General features: G+C 36.8%; 1 protein-coding gene across 1 annotated transcript in view; it reads left to right on the top strand.

The window, feature by feature from the left end:
• Positions 1–15,148, top strand: part of IL1RAPL1 (interleukin 1 receptor accessory protein like 1) — a gene marked incomplete at both ends in the record, with an annotated part of 1,089,842 nt that overhangs the window by 556,573 nt on the left and 518,121 nt on the right. The window contains 2 exons of the mRNA XM_081223323.1: positions 6,859–7,045; positions 9,584–9,737. Of these exons, the coding sequence (XP_081079449.1) occupies positions 6,859–7,045; positions 9,584–9,737 (341 nt within the window). The remainder of the gene's footprint in view (positions 1–6,858; positions 7,046–9,583; positions 9,738–15,148) is intronic.

Genomic DNA, 15,148 nt, shown 5'->3' with positions numbered 1-15,148 from the left:
ATTAATCCTTTGTCAGTTGCTTCATTTGCAAATATATTCTCCCATTCTGAGAGTTGTCTTTTTGTCTGGTGCATGGTTTCCTTTGCTGTGCAAAATACTTTAATTTTCATTAGGTCCCACTTGCTTATTTTGTTTTTATTTCCATTTCTCTAGGAGGTGGGTCAAAAAGGACCTTGCTGTGATGAATGTTATAGAGTGTTCTGCCTGTGTTTTCCTGTAAGAGTTTTATAGTCTCTGCCCTTACATTTAGGTCTTTAATCCATTTTGAGTTTACTTTTGTGTATGGTGTTAGGGAGTGTTCTAATTTCAATCTTTTACATGTAGCTGTCCAGTTTTCTCAGAACGACTTATTGAAGAGGCTGTCTTTTCTCCATTGTATAGTCTTGCCTCCTTTATCAAAAATAAGATGACCATATGTGCATGGGTGTATCTCTGGGCTTTCTATCCTGTTCCATTGATCTATATTTCTGTTGTTGTGCCAGTACCATACTATCTTGATTACTTTAGCTTTGTAGTATAGTCTGAAGTCCGTAGCCTGATTCCTCCAGCTCCGTTTTTCTTTCTCAAGATTGCTTTGGCTATTCGGGGTCTTTTGTGTTTCCTAACAAATTGTGAAATTTTTTGTTCTAGTTCTGTGAAAATGCCAGTGGTAGTTTGATAGGGATTGCATTGAATCTGTAGATTGCTTTGCATAGTATAGTCATTTTCACAATATTGATTCTTCCAATCCAGGAACATGGTGTATCTCTCCATCTGTTTGTATTATCTTTAATTTCTTTCATCAGTGTCTTATAGTTTTCTGCTACACGTCTTTCGTCTTCTTAGGTAGGTTTATTCCTATGTATTTTATTCTTTTTGTTGCAATGGTAAATGGGAGTGTTTCCTTAATTTCTCTTTCAGATTTTTCATCATTACTGTATAGGAATGCAAGAGATTTCTGTGCATTAATTTTGTATCTTGCTACTTTACCAAATTCATTGATTACCTCTAGTAGTTTTCTGGTAGCATCTTTGAGATTCTCCATGTATAGTATCATGTCTTCTGCAAACAATGACAGCTTTACTTATTCTTTTTCGATTTGGATTCCTTTTATTTCTTTTTCTTCTCTGATAGCTGTGGCTAAAACTTCCAAAACTGTGTTAAATAACAGTGGTGAGAGTGGACAACCTTGTCTTGTCCCTGATCTTAGAGGAAATGGTTTCAGTTTTTTACCATTGAGAATGATGTTGGCTGTGGGTTTGTCATATATGGTCTTTATTATGTTGATGAAAGTTCCCTCTGTGCCTACTTTCTGGAGGGTTTTTATCACAAATGGGTGTTGAATTTTGTCAAAAGCTTTTTCTGCATCTATTGAGACCATATGGTTTTTATCCTTTAATTTGTTAATATGGTATATATATCACATTGATTGATTTGCATATATTGAAGAATCCTTGCATTCCTGGCATAAACCTCTCTTGATCATGGTGTATGATCCTTTTAATGTGCTGTTGGATTCTGTCTGCTAGTATTTTGTTGAGGACTTTTTCATCTATGTTCATCAGTGATACTGGTCTGTAGTTTTCTTTTTTTCTGACATCTTTGTCTGGTTTTGGTATCAGGGTGATGGTGGCCTCATAGAATGAGTTTGGGAGTGATCCTCCCTCTGTCATATTTTGGAAGAGTTTGAGAAAGATAGGTGTTAGCTCTTCTCTAAATGTTTGATAGAATTGGCCTGTGAAGCCATCTGGTCCTGGGCTTTTGTTTGTTGGAAGATTTTTAATCACAGTCTCAATTTCAGTGCTTGTGATTGGTCTGTTTATATTTTCTATTTCTTCCTGGTTCAGTCTCAGAACGTTGTGCATTTCTAAGAATTTGTCCATTTCTTCCAAGTTGTCCATTTTATTGGCATAGAGTTGCTTGTAGTAATCTCTCATGATCCTTTGTATTTCTACAGTGTCAGTTGTTTCTTCTCCTTTTTCATTTCTACTTCTGTTGATTTGAGTCTTCTCTCTTTTTTTGTTGATGAGCCTGGCTAATGGTTTATCAATTTTGTTTATCTTCTCAAAGAACCAGCTTTTAGTTTTATTGATCTTTGCTACTGTTTCCTTCATTTCTTTTTCATTTATTTCTTATCTGATCTTTATGATTTCTTTCTGTCTGCTAACTTTGAAGTTTTTTGTTCTTCTTTCTCTAATTGCTTTAGATGTAAGGTTAGGTTGTTTATTTGAGATGTTTCTTGTTTCTTGAGGTAGGATTGTATTGCTATAAACTTCCCTCTTAGAACTGCTTTTGCTGCATCCCACAGGTTTTGGGTCGTCGTGTTTTCATTGTCATTTGTTTCTAGGTATTTTTGATTTCCTCTTTGGTTTCTTCAGTGATCCCTTGGTTATTTAGTAGTGTTTTGTTTAGCCTCCATGTGTTTGTATTTCTTCCAGGTTTTTCCTGTAATTGATATCTAGTCTCATAGCGTTGTGGTCGGAAAAGACACTTGATATGATTTCAATTTTCTTAAATTTACCAAGGCTTGATTTGTGACCCAAGATATGATCGATCCTGGAGAATTTTCCATGAGCACTTGAGAAGAAAGTGTATTCTGTTGTTTTTGGATGGAATATCCTATAAATATCAATTAAGTCCATTTTGTTTAATGTATCATTTAAAGCTTGCATTTCCTTATTTATTTTCATTTTGGATGATCAGTCCATTGGTGAAAGTAGGCTGTTAAAAGTCCCCTACTGTGATTGTGTTAGTGTCAATTTCCCCTTTTATGGGTGTTAGCATTTGCCTTATGTATTGAGGTGCTCCTATGTTGGGTGCATAAATATTTACAATTGTTATATCTTCTTCTTGGATTGGTCCCTTGATCATTATGTAGTATCCTTCTTTGTCTCTTATAATAGTCTTTGTTTTAAAGTCTATTTTGTGTGATATGAGAATTGCTACTCCAGCTTTCTTTAGATTTCCATTTGCATGGAATATCTTTTTCCATCCCCTCACTTTCAGTCTCTATGTGTCCCTAGGTCTGAAGTGGGTCTCTTGTAGACAGCATATATATGGTTCTTGTTTTTGTATCCATTCAGCCAGTCTATGTCTTTTGGTTGGAGCATTTAATCCATTTACATTTAAGTTATTATCAATATGTATGTTCCTATTGCCATTTTCTTAATTGTTTTGGGTTTGTTATTGTAGGTCTTTTCCTTCTCTTGTGTTTCCTGCCTAGAGAAGTTCCTTTAGCATTTGTTGTAAAGCTGTTTTTGTGGTGCTGAATTCTCTTAGCTTTTGCTTGTCTGTAAAGGATTTAATTTTTCCCTTGAATCTGAATGAGATCTTTTCTGGATAGAATAATCTTGTTTGTAGGTTTTTCCCTTTCATCACTTTAAATATGTCCTGACACTCTTTTCTGGCTTTCAGAGTTTCCGCTGAAAAATCAGCTGTTAACCTTATGGGGATTCCCTTGTATGTTATTTGTTGTTTTTCCCTTGCTGCTTTTAATACATTTTCTTTGTATTTAATTTTTGCTAGTGTGATTAATATGTGTCTTGGCATGTTTCTCCTTGGATTTATCCTGTATGAGACTCTCTGTGCTTCCTGGACTTGATTGACTATTTCATTTACCATATTAGCGAAGTTTTCAACTATAATCTCTTCTAATATTTTGTCAGTCCCTTTCTTTTTCTCTTCTTCTTCTGGGGCCCCTATAATTCGAATGTTGGTATGTTTAATTTTGTCCCAGAAGTCTCTGAGACTGTCCTCAATTCTTTTCATTCTTTTTTCTACATTCTGCTCTGCAGTAGTTATTTCCACTATTTTATCTTCCAGGTCACTTATCCATTTTTCTGCCTCAGTTACTCTCCTATTCAGTCCTTGTACAGAATTTTTACTTTCATTTATTGTCTTGTTCATCATTGTTTGCTCTTTAGTTCTTGTAAGTCCTTGTTAAACATTTCTTGTATTTTCTCCATTCTATTTCTGAGATTTTGGTAATCTTTACTATCATTACTCTGAATTCTTTTTCAGGTAGACTGCCTATTTCCTCTTCATTGGTTTAGTCTGGCGGGTTTTTATCTTGCTCCTTCATCTGCTGTGTGTTTCTCTGTCTACTCATTTTGCTTTACTTAATGTGTTTGGGGTCTCCTTTTTGCAGGCTGCAGGTTCGTAGTTCCCGTTGTTTTTGGTGTCTGTCCCCAGTGGCTAAGGTTGGTTCAGTGGGTTGTGTAGGCTTCCTGGTAGAGAGGACTAGTGCCTGTGTTCTGGAGGATGAGGCTGGATCTTGTCTTTCTGGTGGGCTGGTCCACGTCTGGTGGTGTGTTTTTTGGGGTGTCTGTGACCTTATTATGATTATAGGCAGCCTCTCTGCTAATGGGTGTGGTTGTGTTCCTGTCTTGGTAGTTGTTTGGCATAGGGTGTCCAGCACTGTAGCTCGCTGGTCGTTGAGTGGAGCTGGGTCTTGGCGTTGAGATGGAGATCTCTGGGAGATTTTCACCGTTTGATATTACATGGAGTTGGGAGGTCTCTTGTGGACCAGTGTCCTGAAGTTGGCTCTCCCACCTCAGAGGCACAGCCCTGATGCCTGGCTGGAGCACCAAGACCCTGTCATCAACATGGCTCAGAATACAAGGGAGAGAAAAAGAAAGAATGAAAGAAAACAATAAGATAGAATAAAGTTATTAAAAGGATAATAATTATTAAAAATTAAAAAATGTAAGTAATAAAAAAAGTAAGAAAGAAAGAAGAGAGCAAGCAAAACAACAAACAAATCCACCAACGATAACAAGTGCTAATATGTATACTTAAAAAAACCAAAAAATACAAAATATGGACACAGAACCCTAGGACAAATGGTAAAAGCAAAGCTATACAGACAGAATCACACAGTGAAGCATACACATACACATTCACAAAAAGAGAAAAAGGAAAAAAAATATATATATATCGTTGCTCCCAAAGTCAAGCTCCTCAATTTGGGATGATTCGTTGTCTATTCAGATATTCCACAGATGCAGGGTATATCGAGTTGATTGTGGAGACTTAATCCGCTGCTTCTGAGGCTGCTGGGAGAGATTTCCCTTTCTCTTCTTTGTTTGCACAGCTGCTGGGGTTTAGCTTTGGATTTGGCCCCGCCTCTGCGTGCAGGTCACCTGAGGGCGTGTGTTCTTCGCTCAGACAGGACAGGGTTAAAGGAGCTGGTGATTCCGGGGCTCCGGCTCACTCAGGCCGGAAGGAGGGAGGGGCACGGAGGGCGGGGCGAGCCTTCGGCAGCAGAGGCCGGCGTGACGTTGCACCAGCCTGAGGCTTGCGGTGTGTTCTCCCGGGTAAGTTGTCCCTGGGTCACGGGACCCTGGCAGTGGCGGGCTGCACAGGCTCCCAGGAGGGGAGGTGTGGAGAGTGACCTGTGCTCGCACACAGGCTTCTTGGTGGCGGCAGCAACGGCCTTAGCGTCTCATGGCCATTTCTGGGGTCCGCGCTGTTAGCCGCAGCTCGCGCCCGTCTCTGGAGCTCCTTTAAGCAGCGCTCTTAATCCTCTCTCCTTGCGCACCAGGAAACAAAGAGGCAAGAAAAAGTCTCTTGCCTCTTTGGCAGGTCCAGACTTTTTCCCGGACTCCCTCCCAGCTAGCTGTGGTGCACTAGCCCCCTTCAGGTTGCGTTCATGCCGCCAACCCCATTCCTCTCCCTGCGATCCGACCGAAGCCCGAGCCTCAGCTCCCAGCCCCCGCCCGCCCCGGCGGGTGAGCAGACAAGCCTCTCGGGCTGGTGAGTGCTGGTCGGCACCGCTCTTCTGTGCGGGAATCTCTCTGCTTTGCCCTCCGCACCCCTGTTGCTGTGTTCTCCTCCATGGCTCCGAAGCTTCTCTCCTCCACCACCAGCAGTCTCCGCCCGCGAAGGGGCTTCTAGTGTGTGGAAACCTTTCCTCCTTCACGGCTCCCTCCCACTGGTGCAGGTCCCGTCCCTATTCTTTGGTCTCTGTTTTTTCTTTCTTCTTTTGCCCTACCCAGGTACGTGGGGAGTTTCTTGCCTTTTGGGAGGTCTGAGGTCTGCTTTCAGTGTTCAGTAGGTGTTCTTTAGGAGTTGTTCCACATGTAGATGTATTTCTGATGTATTTGTGGGGAGGAAGCTGATCTCCGCGTGTTACTCCTTTGCCATCTTGAAGGTCTCCCCAAGGACGGTTCCTATTAGGAAAAGTTCCAGCTCAAAATTCAGCTTTCTTGGGTCCTTAAACTAGCAGCGGAGACTCTCCAGGTTTCTGTTTCTTTATCTTTTGGTGAGGCACAGTCCTCTCCAATAGTCCATAGATGGCTTCTTTTGTAAGCTGACTGCATCCAGACTTTCTCTATTTCTGTTTTGTAAATAAGTTCATTTGTGCCATTTTTTTTAGATTCTGCATATGTAATATCATATGATATTTGTCTTTGTCTGACTTGCTTCACTCAGTATGACAATCTCTAGGTCCATCCGTGTCACTGCAAATGGCATTATTTCATTCTTTTTTATGGCTGAGTATGAATTTACCAATTTTAGCATAATTATGACCAGGCTTGACTTGTTTCTTGACCTAAATCTTCCTTTATTTTATTTTCCTAAATAAAATCTAGGTAAAAATGTCTATTGAACAGTTTTTCAAACCAAACTTTTTTATAATATAAAATTTTTTTTCTAGCATATGAAAAATATGTAAATGGTTTAACAGAACCAAGCATTGTTTAGCTGGCTGACAGCATAGAGCCCTGTGGAAAAAGCCATGATACCATACATTAATTATCAGTAGAGTTTTTATGCCTCTCTCCCTCTCTCCCTTTTTGAGTGAAGTAAATACACTGCCTTGACAGCAGTTGCTTTTTGTTCACACCAGGCCACCATATTTATTCTGCTTCATTACAGAAACTCCACTTACTGTATGAAAGTATCCATCTCACTGACAGTGGGTGAAAATGACACTGGACTGTGCTACAATTCCAAGATGAAGTACTTTGATAAAGCTGAACTTAGCAAAAGCAAGGAAATTTCGTGCCGTGACATAGAAGATTTTTTACTACCATCCAGAGAACCTGAAATCCTATGGTATAAGGTATGGACTATGAATTATTTTATCACTTTTAAATAGATTAATGTGTACCTTGTTCTAGGGCAAGTTGGATAAAAACATTTAAATAGGTGTTATATAGTTCAGTTCTGCCTTCCTAAGACACTACAGCAAGTTGTGCTGGTCATTATAAGTTTTTAATCCAGGGGCTTTGATAAACCTAGTCAATATTTGTATTGTTAGTACATTGTAATAAGCTATTGTGTTAATGTTTATATGTAGTTTATGCTGATAATCCTATCAAGTCTATTGTAATCTGTGTTGATAATTTCAGGAACTAAAATGCATTAAGCATTCATTTCAGACTCTTCATATAAGCAGTCCAAAATGTCCCCAAACAAGGAGAAAAAGGATTGACTTGCTTCTGTGATAAAATGGTACACTAGTTTTATTGAAATATTCTGTCTAATGGAAGTATCTTTGTGCATATCCTAATCCCTTTTGTATAAAAGCATGCATGTTTTTAAAAATCTGATGAAAATGTATACGATTATAAAAATAGTGTTAGATTAACTTCTTTTCAAAAACCAGAAGCAACTTTAGGCTTAAGCAGAATAATCAGGCACTGTTCTTCCTGTCACATCATTGACTTTGACTGAATTTCACGATTTGAACATGTTCTTCAACTTATTTATATCTAAAAGATGCTTTTGTTATTGAACATACCCAAGAAAATACAATATAGATGCTATGAACATTTGTCTGGAATATGTTTTCCATGATTTAAAGATACCTAGTGTAAACTTTTGCTTTGTCCAACTAACTGGAAATAGGAATTTAGGAAGCTGGATCTTTTAGTAACTAGATTCACAAATGTCAGTATACAGAATATGAGCCCTCAGGACTGATAACGAATTCAAAACTTGTTAGAAATGAAACAGGAAGTACATCTTTAACAATTTTTAAAGGATTTTTCCAAAATTAGTAATGCCCTTCTTTGAATGACTTGCTTTTGATTCTTGACAATAAACAATGGAGTGTTCAGAACATCAAGGGAACTGTTGAAATATTTTTCTACTTTTCCCTTGGATTTCTGTATTAGACGGTGTTAAATAGCCCTTAAATATTAGCCCCACTATTTCTGTTTCTGTGCATGTGAGCTTTATTTACTTTTTAAGTTTTTAAATTATATATTTCTTACCCGAATTTTCTGTGGTTTGCCTGCTTTCCACAGGAGGATTCTAAGCAAGCCCTGATGATTTCCTCAAAGGGGAGAGGTATTAGGGGAGTTTGACCCAAGGTCTTCAAGTACAAATATTTTTCTAGTACTCATATGTGTACATTCAGCTTCTAAATATGCAATTTCTTTGTTGTTTGCCAATAAGTTGATCTTAAGAGTCATGCACTTTTCCTCACTTTTTGCAAATATATCTCAAAATTTGCTGAAACGTTAGAGGCCGCACACACACACACACACACACACACACACACAGAGTCACACACTCAGTTTTTTAAATGGCTGGCCTCATATTGGTCCTTTAGTCATACTTCCACCATCTCCCTAGTCACTGTGACCTTACGCTATAAAGACCACAATTAGTAAAGTGATGGGTGGAGATGCAGTATATGTGGAATTTAAAAGTCTTGTAACAATTCAGATTATTTTTCCATAGTCAAGGGACTATGTATTGCATACATTTAGTGTATAATTTATGCAACTATGACAGTTTATGCAACTAATATGAGGATATTAAGTGTATATTTTGGACTGAAATAACCAGATAATTGTCCCCCAATTATACACAGGCATTGAGACACATAATCAAAATAATGGTCTGCATAAATTTGATTTGGCAATAAATTTTTAACAAAATAATATTACCTCTGAATAATGTTAAAAGGTTTAAAGTTATTTTATCCTCATTCCACTGATTTCGAATCTGGCTAGAGAAAATGGACTTCTGTTTAGCAAAAACAGAAATCTCCTGAGCCAACATCATTATAATCCAAAGCTTAAGGCAGAGACCATAATTTGTTAGACTGTGAGACTATAAAGACCTGGCATATAAATAATGGCCATTTTTTCCATGGACTGTAGAATATATATGCTATGAAAAGATTGAATTATTTCTAAATGCAGCCTTAAAAGATTTAAAATATTGAACTAAAGCTTTTTTCTCTATAGAATTAGTTTTTCTGCTTTCCACTAAAAAATTCATTTGATATTTTATATTATCAGTATCAAAGTAGTTAATTTCATAATCATCAAGTGCAGACTATTTGCTTCTAAAAATGATGTCAGGAGTAATCTTAATAAATGTCATTTTCTTATATCTAATAAATCAGTACATATCTGATTTAGAGACACTAGAGTTAGACGTTAATAAAGTGACTCTTGCTAAAAGTGCTTTTTTCAAATTGAGGTACCTGATTTCCCAGAGATGTGGAGAAGTTTTGAAAATCATTAGCATTAATTCACAACTCTAGCTCTTTTAAAATCTAACTTTAGAGGCTTTTAGTTTAGTTATTTTAAATACTTTAAGTAACTATATGTACTATAAAAATTTTGTGTTCTTTACGTAGGAATGTAGGACAAAAACATGGAGGCCAAGTATTGTATTCAAAAGAGATACCCTGCTTATAAGAGAAGTCAGAGAAGACGACATTGGAAATTATACGTGTGAATTAAAATATGGAGGCTTTGTTGTGAGAAGAACTACTGAACTAACTGTTACAGGTAAGTACAGTCTTCAATATTTCATTTGCAAGTAATGAAACTAACATTTTAAGTTTCATTTTTTGTGCTGCATATTGATTTTTTTTCAAATCTTTGCAATGAAGGAAGTGCTTAACCAATTGCTAAGTGGATTCCTATAGGTGAAATTTATTCCTCCTTGCTTTGAAATCATGTTGCCCTGAAATGCATTTGAAAGTTTAAAGAAAATAGGCTTAGGGGATTATAGAAATGTTAGCTTTAGAAAGTACTTGAAATAATGAGTTTACAGTTTCAGAAAATTATGCTTATATTTTGTAGCGGTATAATTTTTGGAAACACTTCCTAGAATGTTGAAATGGAATATATGAAATCTACCTCTGTCTTCCTGTCTTGCTCCAAATTAGAAAAGTTACTTTTTTTTCCATTTATCACTCTATGAACCTGATATACGTGTTCTCATGAACTTGAATATAACAAAATTTCAGATACAATAATTGAATAATTATGTGAGATGCATTGCATGGACTCATTCCCATACCTGGTTGCTAAGGTAGAAGGGCATGAGAACAAGGTTCAGAACACTGTCTGTAATCAGAAATCTACAGCTCACTAGTCACATGACTTTATTTTAATCACCACAGCCTTCAAAATATCACTTTCCTTGTGTATAAAATGATGATGGTAAAGTTTGCCTTGTTTATTTCATAGCATTTTTGCAAGAATTGAATGAGGCAAGCTAATATGTATGAAATCAACTTGCAAAACATAGAATTATATCCAAATATGCGTCGTTTTTGTCATGTTAAATGATGTCATGTTAAATATTGTATTCATTCCCTGTTTTATGTTATTGAATACTTCTCTCAAAGTGGTTCCAACACAAAAAAGGAGGGGAATCAAGATCAATGCTTTAGGCAGTTAAAGACATTATTCTCATCTTATTAAAAGAGATTCTTCTTGGTGACATTCTTTGTACAATCTTTTTTTTTAATTTTTGTCCTACTGCATGGCAAGTGGGATCTTAATTCCCTGACCAGGGATCGAACCCACATCCCCTGCAGTGGAAGCGTGGAGTCTTAACCTCTGGACCACCAGGGAAGTCCCTGTACAATCATTTTTATGAAACATATATATAAAAGTAAGAAAAGGATATCAGATACTTTAAAGAGATTTCCATTTGTTCATTGATTCACTTAAAATAGTTTTCCTGTATATGAAAATTGTTTTGTGGTAGTCACCTTCATCTTACAATAATCATCTTGAAATCTTGAAATTATGATATGATATAGTTTGACTTATAAACAAGATCTGATTTCATGAAATTCATTTGATGGATAGTAATTATTCAGATTGAAAGGAAATTTAGTTAAATAAGTAAGATACTCTTTGGTAATGCCTTTGATAGATCTTAGACCCAGTAAATAACTGACAATAGCAATACATGGTACACTTGAATAGTAAACACACATTTAATTATGTATTATGTACCTATGATGTACACATGTATGATTTGCACTAGTTTTGTTTTCAGCTTTGTTGTGTATAATAGGTCTTCGTATAGAAAATTAACACTTTTATCACTTTACCTCCCTGTTTAATGGAACAGTGAAAAACATAACTATCTGTACTTGGGTTTTCTTTACAATAATATTGAATATTTTATTACTTCTTTTTTGCTCTTAATCTATACTGAAGTAGCTTTTCAGGGAGTAGCTACTGAGACAAAGGAATTAAAAGATAATGAAAAAATATCTATTCTGTAAAGAAAATAGAATGAACTTCTAGTCTTTATTCTTTGGAGTGTAGAGCTAATTCTTGGTAAGCACATCTTTCCCCTTTCTAGAAACACTAGGTTACTAAAACACTGTCTAGTAAGAGGTGATTGGAAAACAGTCTCCTAGAGACTGGAAACGGTCCTAAATGGTAAAATCATGTAAGTGAGGCTATTTTGTACAATCAGTAATAGAATTGTTTTCTCGTAAATGCTACCCAGGGCTATTATATTTTTGTACATTCATTTTCTCCAAAAAATATCTCCTTTTCTTTATTCAAAAAGGAGGAATAATTATTTCTTGATATCCAAAAAGAAGTTAGTGAAAGTTTTAATGAAAGTTTACATTCAGCTGAATATTATGAATACCTGTAACTTAAGTAGCTCTACCTGTGACATTGATTTGGGGAAATAAAGTATAAAGCAAAATTTGATTGTATATGAAATTTTGGTTGAGTCATAGAGCTGCATATCCCATAGTTAAAAATAATATGTATTAAAATGCATTTTAGGTTTTAACAAGAAGTCTGTTGACAAGATATATTTATGCATAACATTGCTTTAAATAGTGTTACACTATAGCTCATTTACTTTGGCTGTGGCCAAATTAAAGAGCAATTCTTAGAACCCAAGTTAAACTCTCAGTAAAGCAACGAAGGTGGGCATTTTCTCTGAGCAATAATTAATCCCTGCTTTGTATCTTGGTTTTCTGCATATCATGGTCATATTATACTTAATGTAAATCTTATGCAAAGCATGATATCATTTAGTTTTAGTGGATCTGCCTTAGCTTATAATATATATTTTGAAGTGTGTTAGAATGTTTCTTTAAAATAAAACAAAAAAGAGTCCAATACGTGAAGAGAAAAGAAAATTTCTGGATAAATAAAGTGGCATCATACAGGCCATATTGTAAGCTTTTATGGGAGATCTTTGGTTTATTAAAAGTATATGTGTCTACTAACTGAAGTAGTGGTTCAGGAAAACAGATCACAGTGAAAGAAACAATAAACCTGCTTGGCACTTTTGGTATACTTTAAACATTTTTTAATAGATCTTTATTGGAGTATAATTGCTCCACAATACTGTGTTAATTTCTGTTGTACAACAAAGTGAATCAGCCATATGCATACATATGTCCCCATGTCCCCTCCCTCTTGAGCCTCCCTCCCACCCTCCCTATCCCACCCCTCTAGATCATCACAAAGCACTGAGCTGATCTCCCTGTGCTATGCTGCTGCTTCCCACCAGCCAACTATTTTATATTTGGTAGTGTATACATGTTGATGCTACTCTCACTTTGCCCCAGCTTCCCCTTCCCACCCCGTGTCCTCAAGTCCATTCTCTATGTCTACATCTTTATTCCTGCCCTGCAACTAGGTTCATCAGTACCATTTTTTTTTAGATTCCATATATATGTGTTAACATACGGTATTTGTTTTTCTCTTTCTCACTTACTTCACTGTGTATGTCAGACTCTATGTCCATCCACCTCACTACAAATAACTCAATTTCATTTCTTTTTATGGCTCAGTAATATTCCATTGTGTATACGTGCCACATCTTCTTTATCCATTCATCTGTCAGTGGACACTTAAGTTGCTTCCATGTCCTGGCTGTTGTAAATAGTGCTGCAATGAACATTGTGGTACATGTCTCTTTTTGAATTATGGTATTCTCAGGGTATATGCCCAGTAGTGGGGTTGCTGGGTCATATGGTAGTTTTATTTTTAGTTTTTTAAGGAACCCCCATACTGTTTTCCATAGTGGTTGTATCAATTTACATTCCCACCAACAGTGCAGGAGGGTTCCCTTTTCACCACACCCTTTCCAGTATTTATTGTTTCTGGATTTTTTTATAATGGCCATTCTGACTGGCGTGAGGTGATACCTCTTTGTCTGCATTGGGTCTTCGTTGTTGTGTGCAGGCTTTCTCTAGTTGTGGCAAGCGGGGGCTACTCTTGCTTGCGGTGTGTGGGCTTCTCATTGTGGTGGCTTCTCTTGTTGCGGAGCACGGGCTCTAGGTGCGTGGGCTTCAGTAGTTGTGGCACACGTGTTCAGTAGTTGTGGCTCACAGACTCTAGAGCGCAGGCTCAGTAGTTCTGGCGCACAGGTTTAGTTGCTCTGTGGCATGTGGAATCTTCCTGGACCAGGGCTCGAACCCATGTCCCCTGCATTGGCAGTCAGATTCGTAACAACTGCGCCACCAGGGAAGCCACGGTGAAAGAAACAATAAATCTGCTTGACGCTTTTGGTATACTTTAAACATTTTTTAAAAATTAAACATAAGATGTTTCAGCATCGTTTGTAGCCTCTACCCTCTTCTCTACGTCTCAGCCACACTGTTTTACTGTTCTTCTCCAAATATCCTCCCTCTTAACCCTTACTCCTGGTGTGCTCCCTCTGGAATGTTTTTTCTTCCACGTTGTCACAGAGCTGACTCTTACTCTTTCTTCGAGGCACTGCTAAAATGTTACCTCTACCACACTGCATTATAACTATTTGTTGCCACTCCTGGTTTTTCACAAGAACATGAATTTTTCAGAGTCAAGGGCAATATCTCTTTTTTTAATAAACATTTTACTTTAGAATAGTTTTACATTTACAGAAAAAATAAAAAGGATAATAGGGAGAGATCCCGTATTCCCCACACCCAGTTTCCCCTATTATTAACATCTAACATTAGTATGGTACACTGGTTACAATTAATGAACTAATATTGCTATATTATTATTAACTAAAGTCCATATTTTATTCAGATTTCCTTAATTTTTACCTAATGTCCTTTTTCTGTTCCAGGATCCCATTTAGGATAGCACATAACACTGAGTTGTTTTGTTTCCTTAGGCTTCTTTAGTTGTTACTGTTACTGACTTCCCTTGTTTTTGATAACTTGACAATTTTAACAAGTACTTATTTTGTAGAATGTCCTTCATGTGATTTGTTTGATGTTTTTCTTATGATTAGACTTGAGTTATGTATTCCTGGAAGACCATAGAGGTAAAAATCACAACATATTGTACTATCAACACGGCGTCACTGTTGATGTTGACATTCATCACTTGGTAGTATTAGTCACTTCTTGGTCAGATTTTGCCACTGTAAACTTACTCTTTTTTACAGCTTTCCCTACTGTCCTCTTTGGAAGGAAGTCACTATCTGTAGTCCACACTTAAGGAGTGAGGAGTTATGCCCCTACCTCTTTGAAGTCAGAGTATATGCTTAAATTATTTGGAATTCTTCTGCATGGGACATATATCTATTTTCCTACATTTATGTACTTATTCAATCATTGTCTATATCAGTATGGACTCATGAATATTTCTTTTATACTTTGGTTTGTATCTACCATCACCTTATTTATTTTGTTCAAATTGTTCCAACTTTGGCCCTTTGGAGCGCTTTTAGGGGTGTGTGTGTGTGTGTGTGTGTGTGTGTGTATGTGTATGTGTATGTATTTATTTTCAGACCCTACAAGGTGCTCCAGGATCATCTTATGTATTTCCTGCCCTAGCCCTGCAGTCAGCTGTTTCTTCCGAAGAGTCCTTTTTCCTTTTGTTGGAGAATGGTGCTAGAAACTAAGATCTGGGCATTGGGAGTACTCATTGCTAATCAAGTATAGTTGCTTCTAAGACCTGTCAGTTGACAGAGCAAGGAAATA

This window comes from Mesoplodon bidens (genome assembly GCF_964165515.1).
Source record: "Mesoplodon bidens genome assembly, chromosome: X".
Lineage (NCBI taxonomy): Eukaryota > Metazoa > Chordata > Mammalia > Artiodactyla > Ziphiidae > Mesoplodon > Mesoplodon bidens.
This window is presented reverse-complemented; position numbering and strand designations above follow the sequence as displayed.